The following is a 10,667-nucleotide window of genomic DNA, read 5'->3' as shown; positions in this document are numbered from 1 at the left end:
CAGAACGCTGCAGAGGGAACGTCCCGAGGTACAACCTGCGGCCCAATCCGCCCCCAAGTCAAATGTTAAAGGATTATGCCTTTCGGCTGAGACCCTGAAGCTACCACCAAGGGACACGCAAGTACAGAGGCATCTTTGTTTTGAACTGTAAAATCTATTGTACTAAGTACTTGGACACTGTGAAATTTTGCATAGTTGGATAGGGATGTAATGCTGTTTACGTTCTAGTTTATGCACGCCATGCATCCCTACATCCGCAGGCCACGGGCCTGCGGGGACGAATAAAAGGGGGGCGTGTGCTCGTGCACGTCACTTCCGACGAACACGGAGTGTGTGTGTGTCCAGTCGTTAATGCTGCGCGACCCTGCCCCTGCGCACGCGACTGGACGTTGCTCATGCCCACAAACGGCCACACACACGCCCGCACTACAACTCGCAGTGTTATGGGCCCCATTAATGAGTAAATGGTGAATTCATCTGGGTTAGATGAAATAGGTATTAAAGGTAGTTAGAGAACCACACTGGATCAATAGCTATGTAGCTCCCAATTTAAATCAAGATTTCAGTTACAATGATCAGGAAATCGTTTCACCCACATCTCATCCCATATCAGTACCAGAAAATTTAGAGAATGATAATGATACTAGTGAACAAGTTAACACTAGGTTAGGGCCGCCCTTGCATTTCTGGTGCTTTGCAGCAGTTTTATGATCTTTGGTTTCTTGTTGCACAAATAGGTTTTATTTATGTATGTTACCCTTGTCTTCATTGCTTGATTTTGCTCCTGGAAAACTGTCATAGTCGTTGACTGTAACTCATAATTACACTAAAATTATGAACATGTCACACTGTTGTAATATTATGTTCTGAACGTCCCCTTGGCTATCTTATTTACCACAAACACATAAGCAATCTAAAACATTGGCACCTATGGTAGCTTTTCAAAACTTTTTTGAATTTATTAGGAAAAGAACAGATGGTCGGAGCTAAGGCCCTCTCTCAATAGTGCCTTTACTTATTGATTGCATTAAGATATGTTTACGCCCTGTAACACCAGAACGAGCACGGATAGAAAGAAAGCATGGATAGGAGACTTCAGGTGCCTAACATGAGGCGCATGCTCTGCAAGAGGCCAATCAGAAGACTCGTAACAAGCGCGTATCGGAAGTGCAGTTGTTCCTACTACTGAGGCGTGTGCGAATGGATAAACGTCACTGAAAGTCATTTTGACCTTTGTTGTTAATAATTATGTCCAGTTGCGTCAATCGGTTTGGAAGCTTTAGCACCTAAAGATTCTTATTAACGAGTCTTTACATTTCGTCATTCTCGTCTTCAGTCATCTGCCTTAAAGCGCCAGCGACTGTTGTGAACGTACTGTCGAATAGGAAGGAAGCCCAGGACGTCACCGGTCATTCTTTGATAGGTTGTATTTACGTGGGCGAAGCACTAGTAATACACCCAGATACAGTAAAGTAGAATAGTGAACTAAACTCGCCGTCCGGTGGCCATTTTGGAATGGGAATGATTACTTTTACATTCAAAGAACGGCTTTCTGTAAAGTACGGAAAACACACACATTTTCGTTTAGATAATTTAATCGGGATACCTCGTACTTTATTGTTCGTAATCTTCATTCCTAAACTCATTTTGTTATATATGCGGTTATTTATTATATTTGGAGTAAATGCAGGACGGACGCTTGTTTAAGGCTTCTTTTCGTAGAAGATTGTGCTTGTTTTGGATGTCAGATCTCGCAACCCTGTTTGATTGTAATCTTCAGCAACAGGGAAGCACAGGTTGTACGAACGAAATAGGCAACATAGGTAGCAGTAAAGAGAAGAATGCGGCTGGCACCAGTTTGTAACCAGCAGGCGAGCAAACACGAATCGAGCAGCAGGCATCATCTGTAGTAGGAGAGCAGTAAATTGGCAGTGTGTACATCATGGGAGTTTGCACCAGCAGAGGAGTAGCCAGCTGATACAGAAGGCACAGGCTTCAACAGAGGACTATGCCCGGCTGGAGCAGAAGAAACGTACCCAGAAGACACAGGCAGCAATAGAACAGCAGTCAGCGAGCACAGAGGCGACCCGCAGTACCAGTAGAACAGCAATAGAAGAACAGCTAGCAGGCACTGATTGCAGCTGAAGAGCAGGTAGCGGGCACCAACACAGCTCAAGGAGCCAGCAAGAACTGACAGCCGCAGAAGACCAGGCACCATCATACAGTAGCAGTGGGTCCGATAGAGTCGGACACCACGATTAAATAGCAGAAAAGCAGCTAGTGGGAGAGTCGACCAGCTTCGGTCAATGGACAGAGTGGGGATCATGTCGCTCTCCGAAGAAGAGGATGACCACCCGCGCAGGGCTGCCGGAGACCTCGGCTATGCTCCTGGACTTTGCTGGATGTCCCTGGCTTCCTGTTTCATGTTGGCCTGCTCCTACGTAGGCAGCCTATATGTGTGGAAGAGCGACCTGCCCAGGTAAGGGCCCTCCGCCTCTGTACATATATACATTCCGCGCTCGCTATTTACGGTTGTATTAAAACACTTTCTCCGTACTCTGAGATATCAAGCATGCTATAGGCACATTACATGATTGTCAATCCACGCCTGATTGCATTATTCGCTTTGCCGTCACCTCTGCTTTTGCACTCTTAACGTTGGACACCCAAACTGTTATAATCTTTTTTTAGTTATCTGTTCTTGCAGATAAGTGCATGGTCACTGTTGTAAATTAAGTACACTCCGAACTGACAGCACGTACTAGTATAAGATTTAATGAAGCAGATATATAAAACCCCACAGTGCAGTCCTGTGAGGCACAGCTCTAGAGCACGCTCAAACCCGAACTCCCCACATGGCATCACGGAATGTAACTGTCATAATTAGGCATGGGCGGATTTTGCGGATTGGCAATCCGCGAATTTGCGGATTTGCGAATTTGCGGATTGCGAAAATCCGCAAAATCCGCGAATTCTCGCGGATTTGCGGATTTTTTATTTTTTTTGGGTTCGCACGGGTTTCTGCAAGTTCGCGAGGGTTTTGTACAATTTCGCAAATTGCGAAATTGTACAAAACCCTCGCGAACTTGCAGAAACCCATGCAATCATGCCAGTAACCCGATTCAAGGCCCCATTCTCCCGATTTTTTAAAAAAATCTCCCACTTTGCTCTTCTGAAATGTTGGCATGTATGATGTAACTATTTTACAATGGCGCCAGCAAGCTGCCAGCGCCGTTGTAAAATAGTTACAAAGTTAGCTTGCACAGGAAGCACTTAGATAAAATAAAGCAGCACCTGCTTCGTTTTATCTAGTGGTTCCTGTGCAAGCTAACTTTGTAACTATTTTACAACGGCGCTGGCAGCTTGCTGGCGCCATTGTAAAATAGTTACATGAGTGGGGGTTCAACTTTTGAACCCGTTACGTCCGCGGATTTTTTTTTGCGGATTTTGCGGGAAATCCGCAAAATTCGCGGATTGCGGATTTCCCAAAAATCCGCAAAATCCGCGGGCGTAACGGATTTCCCGCTCATGCCTAGTCATAATACAATGTGTAGCTTCAGCCTGCCTGAAACTACCTAAACGCATAATAACACATCTCCTTATCTTGGGGACACAATAAAGACAACGGCAGAATACGCGCCTATAAGAGCAAAAGACTTGAGACATGACAAGCAAGTTAAGGGAAACAAACACGCTCGAGGCAAAAGACACGACGAGCAACAACGCAAACAAATACACAGATGTAAAGCAAGGGAAGAGGGTGTGGCCTAACGGCTAGAGCAGTCGACCTTGAAGCTGGGGAACCAGGTTCGAGTTTTAGCAGGGACGCTCAACATCCTGTGTTTCTGGTCAAATTACTTAATCTCCCCGTGCCTACCAAAAATGGATGTGTCCATCTAAGCTAACTGGTGCTCACGTAAGCGCTCTGATACCTTCGGGTCGAGTTTGCTCTATTTAAAACTCTTTAAAAATAAATAATTAAACTTGCGCACAGAAAAAACAAAATGGAATGCTTAATTACAAAGATACCCCCCCCAAATAGACAGAACGCCTCCTCACTCATCCCTCCATCCTGACTTGTAAAGCTACCATTGACTCATCTCCTCTTCCCAGCACATTTGGGGGCTCCTGACATTTGTCCCCTCCCAGATCATTTGTGAATTCTCTCATCCATAACCATTTAGAACACAAACGCAGCATACCAGCCACATCCACCAAACTCTTCTCTAACACTCCTTGTCCCTGCTATAGGGCTACTCTCCTGAGATTCCAAGTTTGCCCTTTGTCTAATTTGAGCCAATTGCCACCAAAGATTTTGACCTCCTAGGGGCCTTGCAACTTAGTTAAACCTTTTCCACCACCCCCGGCTTTAACGATGACCCAATCTAGCACTAAAATGTTTCTCAAGAATCTCTTTCAAGCACCCTTTTGTCCTTGCCAATCCTCCCCGCATCCAAGACAGAAGCAATTTGGTTCCTGGTTGCCTGCCTCACATCATCTTGAACAGATTTTTCCCTGTACTGGTGTTGACTGTGGTGAGATAGGCCCAAAGCATGTCCATAACCGCATCCTTCACAGACAAACCCACACTACATGCCAACTGTATTGTTCCCTTTACCAGTCTGTTGACCCTCTCAACTAAACCATTACCGTGGGGGGTTATACAGTGAAGAACATGCATGTCTCACACCAAGGGTATCCAAGAAAACCTTTGTGTGATGTCAGTTGTGTACCATTATCTGGTAGTAAAACAGAGGGTATGACCTCTGTAGTAATTCCACAAACACGGGTTCAGATGGAGAATGTAGTTTATTCACGAGAGACGGCTTATACATCTATGACCAGTAAAGTGTTTCTCTTAACTCTTCTTAATAGAATCCCCAATGAGAAGGAGAGATAACATTCTATACAAGAATGCAAGAACATTCTAAATATGAATACCACAACCTCCCTTCTGAACACCTCTCTAAAAACAATTAATGGCAGAAGTGGTGGTTACCCACTTCATGAATGCTACCTCCACCCACTTGAATTTTGTATCCAAAAAAATATCCGCAAACCTATCCTGGTCAGAAACAAATGAAAACGGCCCAATAAAGTCGAAGCAAACTTTCTCCCATACCTCCCTCGCTTCAGACATATGTTGTTCCTCCTGGAATTTCCCGACTCCCTCTCTCAAATGCTTTCCTGAAACTTTACAAATTATACACTTCTAAATTCATTTTTTCATGTGGCTGTTCATGAGATGCCACCAAATCCTTTCTCTGATCCTTTTGGTGTTTAAAGTTTGACCTAAGTGACCCTTGAGTGCCAAACTGATTAACCTAGGCCTGAGTGCACTAGATGGCCCAAACTCACCATCCACCTTAAAAAATGGGTTCACACCATCAGGCAATGTACTATGTCTCCTGACCTCCCTCTAACCACAGCACACAATTAAGTATTAATTTTTGCTCCATGGGTCTCACCCAGTCCCCTTTGGAAATGGAACTTTCCAAACCTTCTGTGACCTCCTCAAGGCTAGCACCAAATTCTTCAGTTACTAACTCAGTCATCTCCGCAGCTTTGTCAGGCAATGTCGACGGACAGTCTGCCACCCTATTTTTCATTCTGAAACCTATTCCACCCTATACTCGTAGTCCTGCAACCTTACAGCTAATCTTGCTAACCTCCCTGAGCAGTTTCTTGTCCCCCCAGGTCCCAGCACTTGGAGTTGGGGGTTGTAGTTCATTCTGAGGATAACCACACCTCCCCATACAAACATCCTAAATGGGCTGTGGCCCAAGCAGCAGCTAATACTTAACTTTAAATAATGGAGTAATTGCTTTCAGCATCCGTCAGTAAATGTGAGGCAAATGCTACAGTATTCTCCTCCTTGTCATGCATTTTATGATAAGACAACTCTCATAACTACCTCACTGGTATCCATAGTGACAATGGTCTTCAAATCACTTTGAAATGGTACTAACACAACAGCATGTGCAATATTGTATTTGACCAGAGAAAACGCAGCTTGTTGTTCGCTGCACATGAATTTCTTACCCCTCCTCATTAACTCCCACAGAGGCTCCGTTTTATGGGCAAAATCCTGTACAAATTTGGAGTAGCACACCACAAAACCCATGAAGGACTGCAGTGTGTCTCTATCATGTGCAGTGGCAGCTCCTCCACTAAGGCGGAGGAGCATCACCCCACTCACTGCTTTGCAGCAGTCGGATAAGGGAAAAATAAAATTATATTAACTTGAAGTTATGATCATTTTAATTCCTTCTTCTGCGGCAGCTATGTGGGGTGGGTTGGGGCGGGGCTGCTCTGCCCACAGAGCAGAGGGATGAGTGGTAGGCACACTAAGTGCACAATTCTGTTTGGCCAGCCAAACAGTCTGTTGTATATTTATCCTTTCTTTATTTCCATGCTTTACAATAATTCTTACCTGTGTCATGCATTCCAGAATGTAGATGGCTCTGCCTCATCTACCGCCTCCTAGTGTTCTAGGTTGAGACAGTTTGTGCCTGGCCAGCTTGTGTCGAGGATGTTTCCTTCTGTTTTCCTGCATTAAACCAGTTGTGGTTCACTTGCGGTCTCCAGCTCCTTTACTACACAGTCATGCACATTTTGCATGTTCTCCACCCTGGCTGCATTACAGCCTGGGTGGAGAACATGTTCAGGCTCCCATTCCCCGGCTGAGCACCCAACCACGGCACTCAGACTATTGCAGTGTTGTGATTGGCTTGAGGGAGCCTGAGAACTTATTGCTTTCTGTTCCTGGCCCGAGGCCAACGCGTCGGAGAGACGCTGCAATTAGGTAAGTGTTTTTATGGGTTTTTTTTATTATCTGGAAGACGCTTGCAGGTGAGCATAATCCAAACGGAAGTCTGTAACAATGGAAAGTGTCATCCAACGGCATAAATAATGTAAGGTACGTGGATGGAGTTTAACCGTCACCGTTCTTCTTAATCTTCTTTACTTGCAATTTTTAGACTGCGGTTGTGCAATCCTAATGTTAGAGACAAACATTTCTCAGGGCATCATAGTCATTGGGACGTCATTCCCACTCTGCTGGCACACTTCCCCTTTGGGTTAGTGACAGTCCTTGAACAGTTAGGGCTCTGTGCTGACTCCACCTAAATCTGATTGAAAATGAGGTACCCCATTTAGTGCAAATAGAAAGCCAATTGACTGGAGGGAGAAAAAACCCACCAGCTATTCCTCCATGGAAGTGGGGCCACGGTTGTTATTGTATTTATGTATCATTGTAATACAGTGTTGTTGTTACATCAGAAGGTGACAGGGCTCTTTACATTTATGAAAGAACAATCTACTTGGGGCTCCAAACTAAATAAAAATGTCAAAGCAACAAGAAGTAGCCAAAGATTAAAAACAAACTACTGCACAGTTAAGGCAGTAGGTTAAGACTCGTGGAAGAATGAATAGGGATAGTAGACGAATAGTAAGCATCGAGGTAAGCACGAGGATTATATGTTCCTAGCATCTTAGATCTGCTCATAGTGAGCTACTTACTGAAGGAACAGTTTCTTAAAAAGATTTTGTTGGCGCAGAGGGGAATTTGAGACCATTTCATTCTAGTCGCAGAACTTCATTTAGTCTGAGGTGTTTTTGTGCCTCAAAATATGTTTAGAGTAGAGTGGGGTTATGACGGTTGTTGATGTTTGAAGGTGAGGCAAGAAAGTTTGAACTTTATTTTTGGCTTGAGGGCAAGCCACTGAGCATCTCTTAATAATGCAGTTATTTGGTCATGCTTTTTGAAATTGTTGATGGATTTCCTTGTGAAAGGACAAAGGGTCTCTTGTTGCATATCCACATACCAGGACAATGAGCCACAGAGCTTGGTGGAGCCCTTCTAATTTTGGAGTAGGTGAGCTGCCAGTAGTACCTGGATAAGTTACTGACAAAAAAGATCCTTTGCAGGTAAAGTGTCTGATTCGGCTAACTGGGCTTTTGCATAATCGCAAGGTTTCTATTTGTATTGTCCGTTAAGATGTGGAGAATCACTACCATCAGCCCTGCTGGGTGTGTGTTGCTAATTGAATTTGAATTTAAAAACATTTGTTAAGCACACGTATACCTAGCGGTTCATGGCGCTAGGGGATGCAAAGCCTGGGAGACAGAGGAACGGGAACTAAGGCGAGAAAGCTTGCAGAAAAAGAAAAGTTTTGAGCGCCTTAAGGAACTCAGAGTACGAGGGTATAGATCTAATAGTAGGAGGAAGGGAATTCCAGAAGGTGGGGCCAAGAACAGCGAATTTCATGCCCCCCAACTTGCTCTTCTTGAATCGCGGCACAGAAAGGAGGGACTGTGTGGAAGAGCGTAGTTCTCGAGCGGGACTATAGTTATTAATTTCCGAGTTTATAAAAGCTGGGGCAGTTCCGGCACGGGCCTGAAACGTAGTGCATTCCAGCTTGAAGAGAGCCCGCTCTCTAATGGGGAGCCAGTGCAAGGCCTTTAGTAACGGAGTGATATGGTGCGACTTGGAAAGACCATAAATGAGGCGGGCAGCTTGGTTCTGGACCAATTGGAGGCGCCGCATGGCAAAGGCGGGAACTCCTTACCGTAATCTACGTGCGATAGAACCATCGCCATCAAGATCAGTTTTAAAGCAGGAAAAGAAAAGAATCTGGAAATCTTTCTAATGGTGCGAAGGGTGAAAAAAACAAGATGAGACCACCGTGCTAATCTCGGAGTGCAGAGTGAGATGTTGATTCAGCGTGATCCCAAGTGTTTTGACTGAGTGGGAGGGTGAAGGGGGGGAACCAAGGGAGGGGGGCCAAAACGTGGGAGTCCAGGGACTTCATGTACCACCAGTAAGAATCAACTCTGTTTTATCTGGATTAAGTTTGAGGTGGTTAAGGTTCATCCAGTCCCTGATAAAAATCATAACGGATTGAAAACTGTGAATGGACTCGGGGGAGTGTGAAAGGTTGAAAATGAGCTGGAGGTCATCGGCATAGTTGAAAATCGTGACCTCCAGCTGCCGTAAAGCTAAGCTCCTCCACTCATCATTTATTGAAGGAGGCCCAAGATTCCGGTCTGGCACCACCAGCTGTAGAATATTACTGCTTCTGTGGGTGATTCCAGATAGTGTGTTTTATGTAAGAGCTCTTTCTAAGAGACTGCAGTGCAAACACTACTTTAGGCACCCTGCCATCCATTCCTTGCTAGACACAATGTTGCAGTGCTTAGAGAAACAAGCATAAGCAAAAACAATAGGTCTTGTCTATGCATGAGCTATTGGCTTTGCTAATGCCGTTTAACACTATTGCAGAGCAGTACAGGTGCTGTGCAGCCTGGCTAAACATTAGAAATAAATGCTTTGACCTGACCAGAGCTGGCCATGATATATGTATATGTATATGTATATGTATATGTATATATATATATCTATATATATCAGTCAAACAGAGAGCCACAAGTGGAGACGCCACTAAACAGAGGGTTACAAGCCTTTATTGCGAGGAATTTCAGAAAGATGACAGCCACAGCAACTAAACCAATCCGTGTGCAGCCCTACACGTTTCAAGCACTCCTGTGCTCTTCATCACGGGCAGAAGGCAAAATGCTCGGCACCTGAAAGGACGCTTTGATAAGCCGTTGCAAGTCCCGCCCATGTGGGCGTTTACCAAAGCATGCTGGTGCTTGGTGTCCTTCATTGTTAATCCAGGTGGATGCCGGTGTAAGCCCCCTCAATTAAAGTTCAATTACTCCCCCCAATGGGTCTGGTACGTGCTGCTCTTTTCCCCATCTGAAAATAACACTCCTCGCATCGGCCCCTCAGTTCCGTGGTGCCTGTGACTTCCAAGCACCTGGTCCGACATTTGTGGCAGGGCGTCTCCGCGACCTGGGTCAGGCTGCTAGAATCAGTCAAACAGAGAGCCACAAGTGGAGACGCCACTAAACAGAGGGTTACAAGCCTATATCCAATCCTGCTTCAATAAAAACAGGTCTGACACATGCTGGGATTGCCAAACAATAATTTAATGCCACCGATGCACACTTGCCACTCTTCGCAATGTCCACAGATTCAGCACCTGGCAGACGCGTTTCGGCGGGTGCCTTCATCAGTGCCAGGTATCTGCTGAGTGTGTCAAGGTGAACCATTTTGCGGGGCTGCTGTTAAAATACCAACCAAGGGCTCTCATTGGCTGGGAGTCGTTGTTGTTATGGAAAGCAGACAGGGAAAGTTCCTCACGATGATATATGTCGCCACATTCCCAGCCAAGAGTCCTCAGGCACAGTGCACCAGGTCCCGCAATGAGGAACAAAACAGACCTAACCAGATTCAGGTACAGTGACCCATCTTCGCACTTGATAATGCCTTTTGCTTTGCTTGCTCCTTTTAATTTTGCGGGAAAAACAGGGTGGGTTTCATCGTTGCCGGGCATTCCCTTAAGCAGACAGACTGCTCCCTCTCCCCAGTACCTCCAACACACTTCAGGCGGGGGACGCCGCGTTGTGCCTTCCAAGCATATATATATTCTTATGGTAGGCAAGCAAAATGAACAACAGGAGTGAGGGTGGAAGGTATTTGGAAAAGGGGAGAGAGGGAACAAGCAGGAAGGACAATGGGAGCATTAAAAAAAGTGCTAAGACTCAGCCAGCATTGACTGCGTCATATCACTTTTATTTTGCTTATTAAGGGTGGGTGAACC

The 10,667-nt window shown here is 45.3% G+C and overlaps 1 protein-coding gene across 1 annotated transcript in view; it reads left to right on the top strand.

Moving 5' to 3' along the window:
- The first annotated feature begins 1,677 nt into the window (after positions 1 to 1,677).
- Positions 1,678 to 10,667, top strand: part of RCE1 (Ras converting CAAX endopeptidase 1) — a 216,972-nt gene continuing 207,982 nt past the window's right edge. The window contains exon 1 of the mRNA XM_086938566.1: positions 1,678 to 2,479. Coding sequence (XP_086794692.1) covers positions 2,307 to 2,479 — 173 coding nt within the window. The 5' untranslated portion in view covers positions 1,678 to 2,306. The remainder of the gene's footprint in view (positions 2,480 to 10,667) is intronic.

Source organism: Lissotriton vulgaris, chromosome 9, assembly GCF_964263255.1.
Source record: "Lissotriton vulgaris chromosome 9, aLisVul1.2, whole genome shotgun sequence".
NCBI lineage: Eukaryota > Metazoa > Chordata > Amphibia > Caudata > Salamandridae > Lissotriton > Lissotriton vulgaris.
The sequence above is the reverse complement of the archived record's forward strand: the minus strand, read 5'-3'. Positions and strand labels throughout refer to the sequence as shown.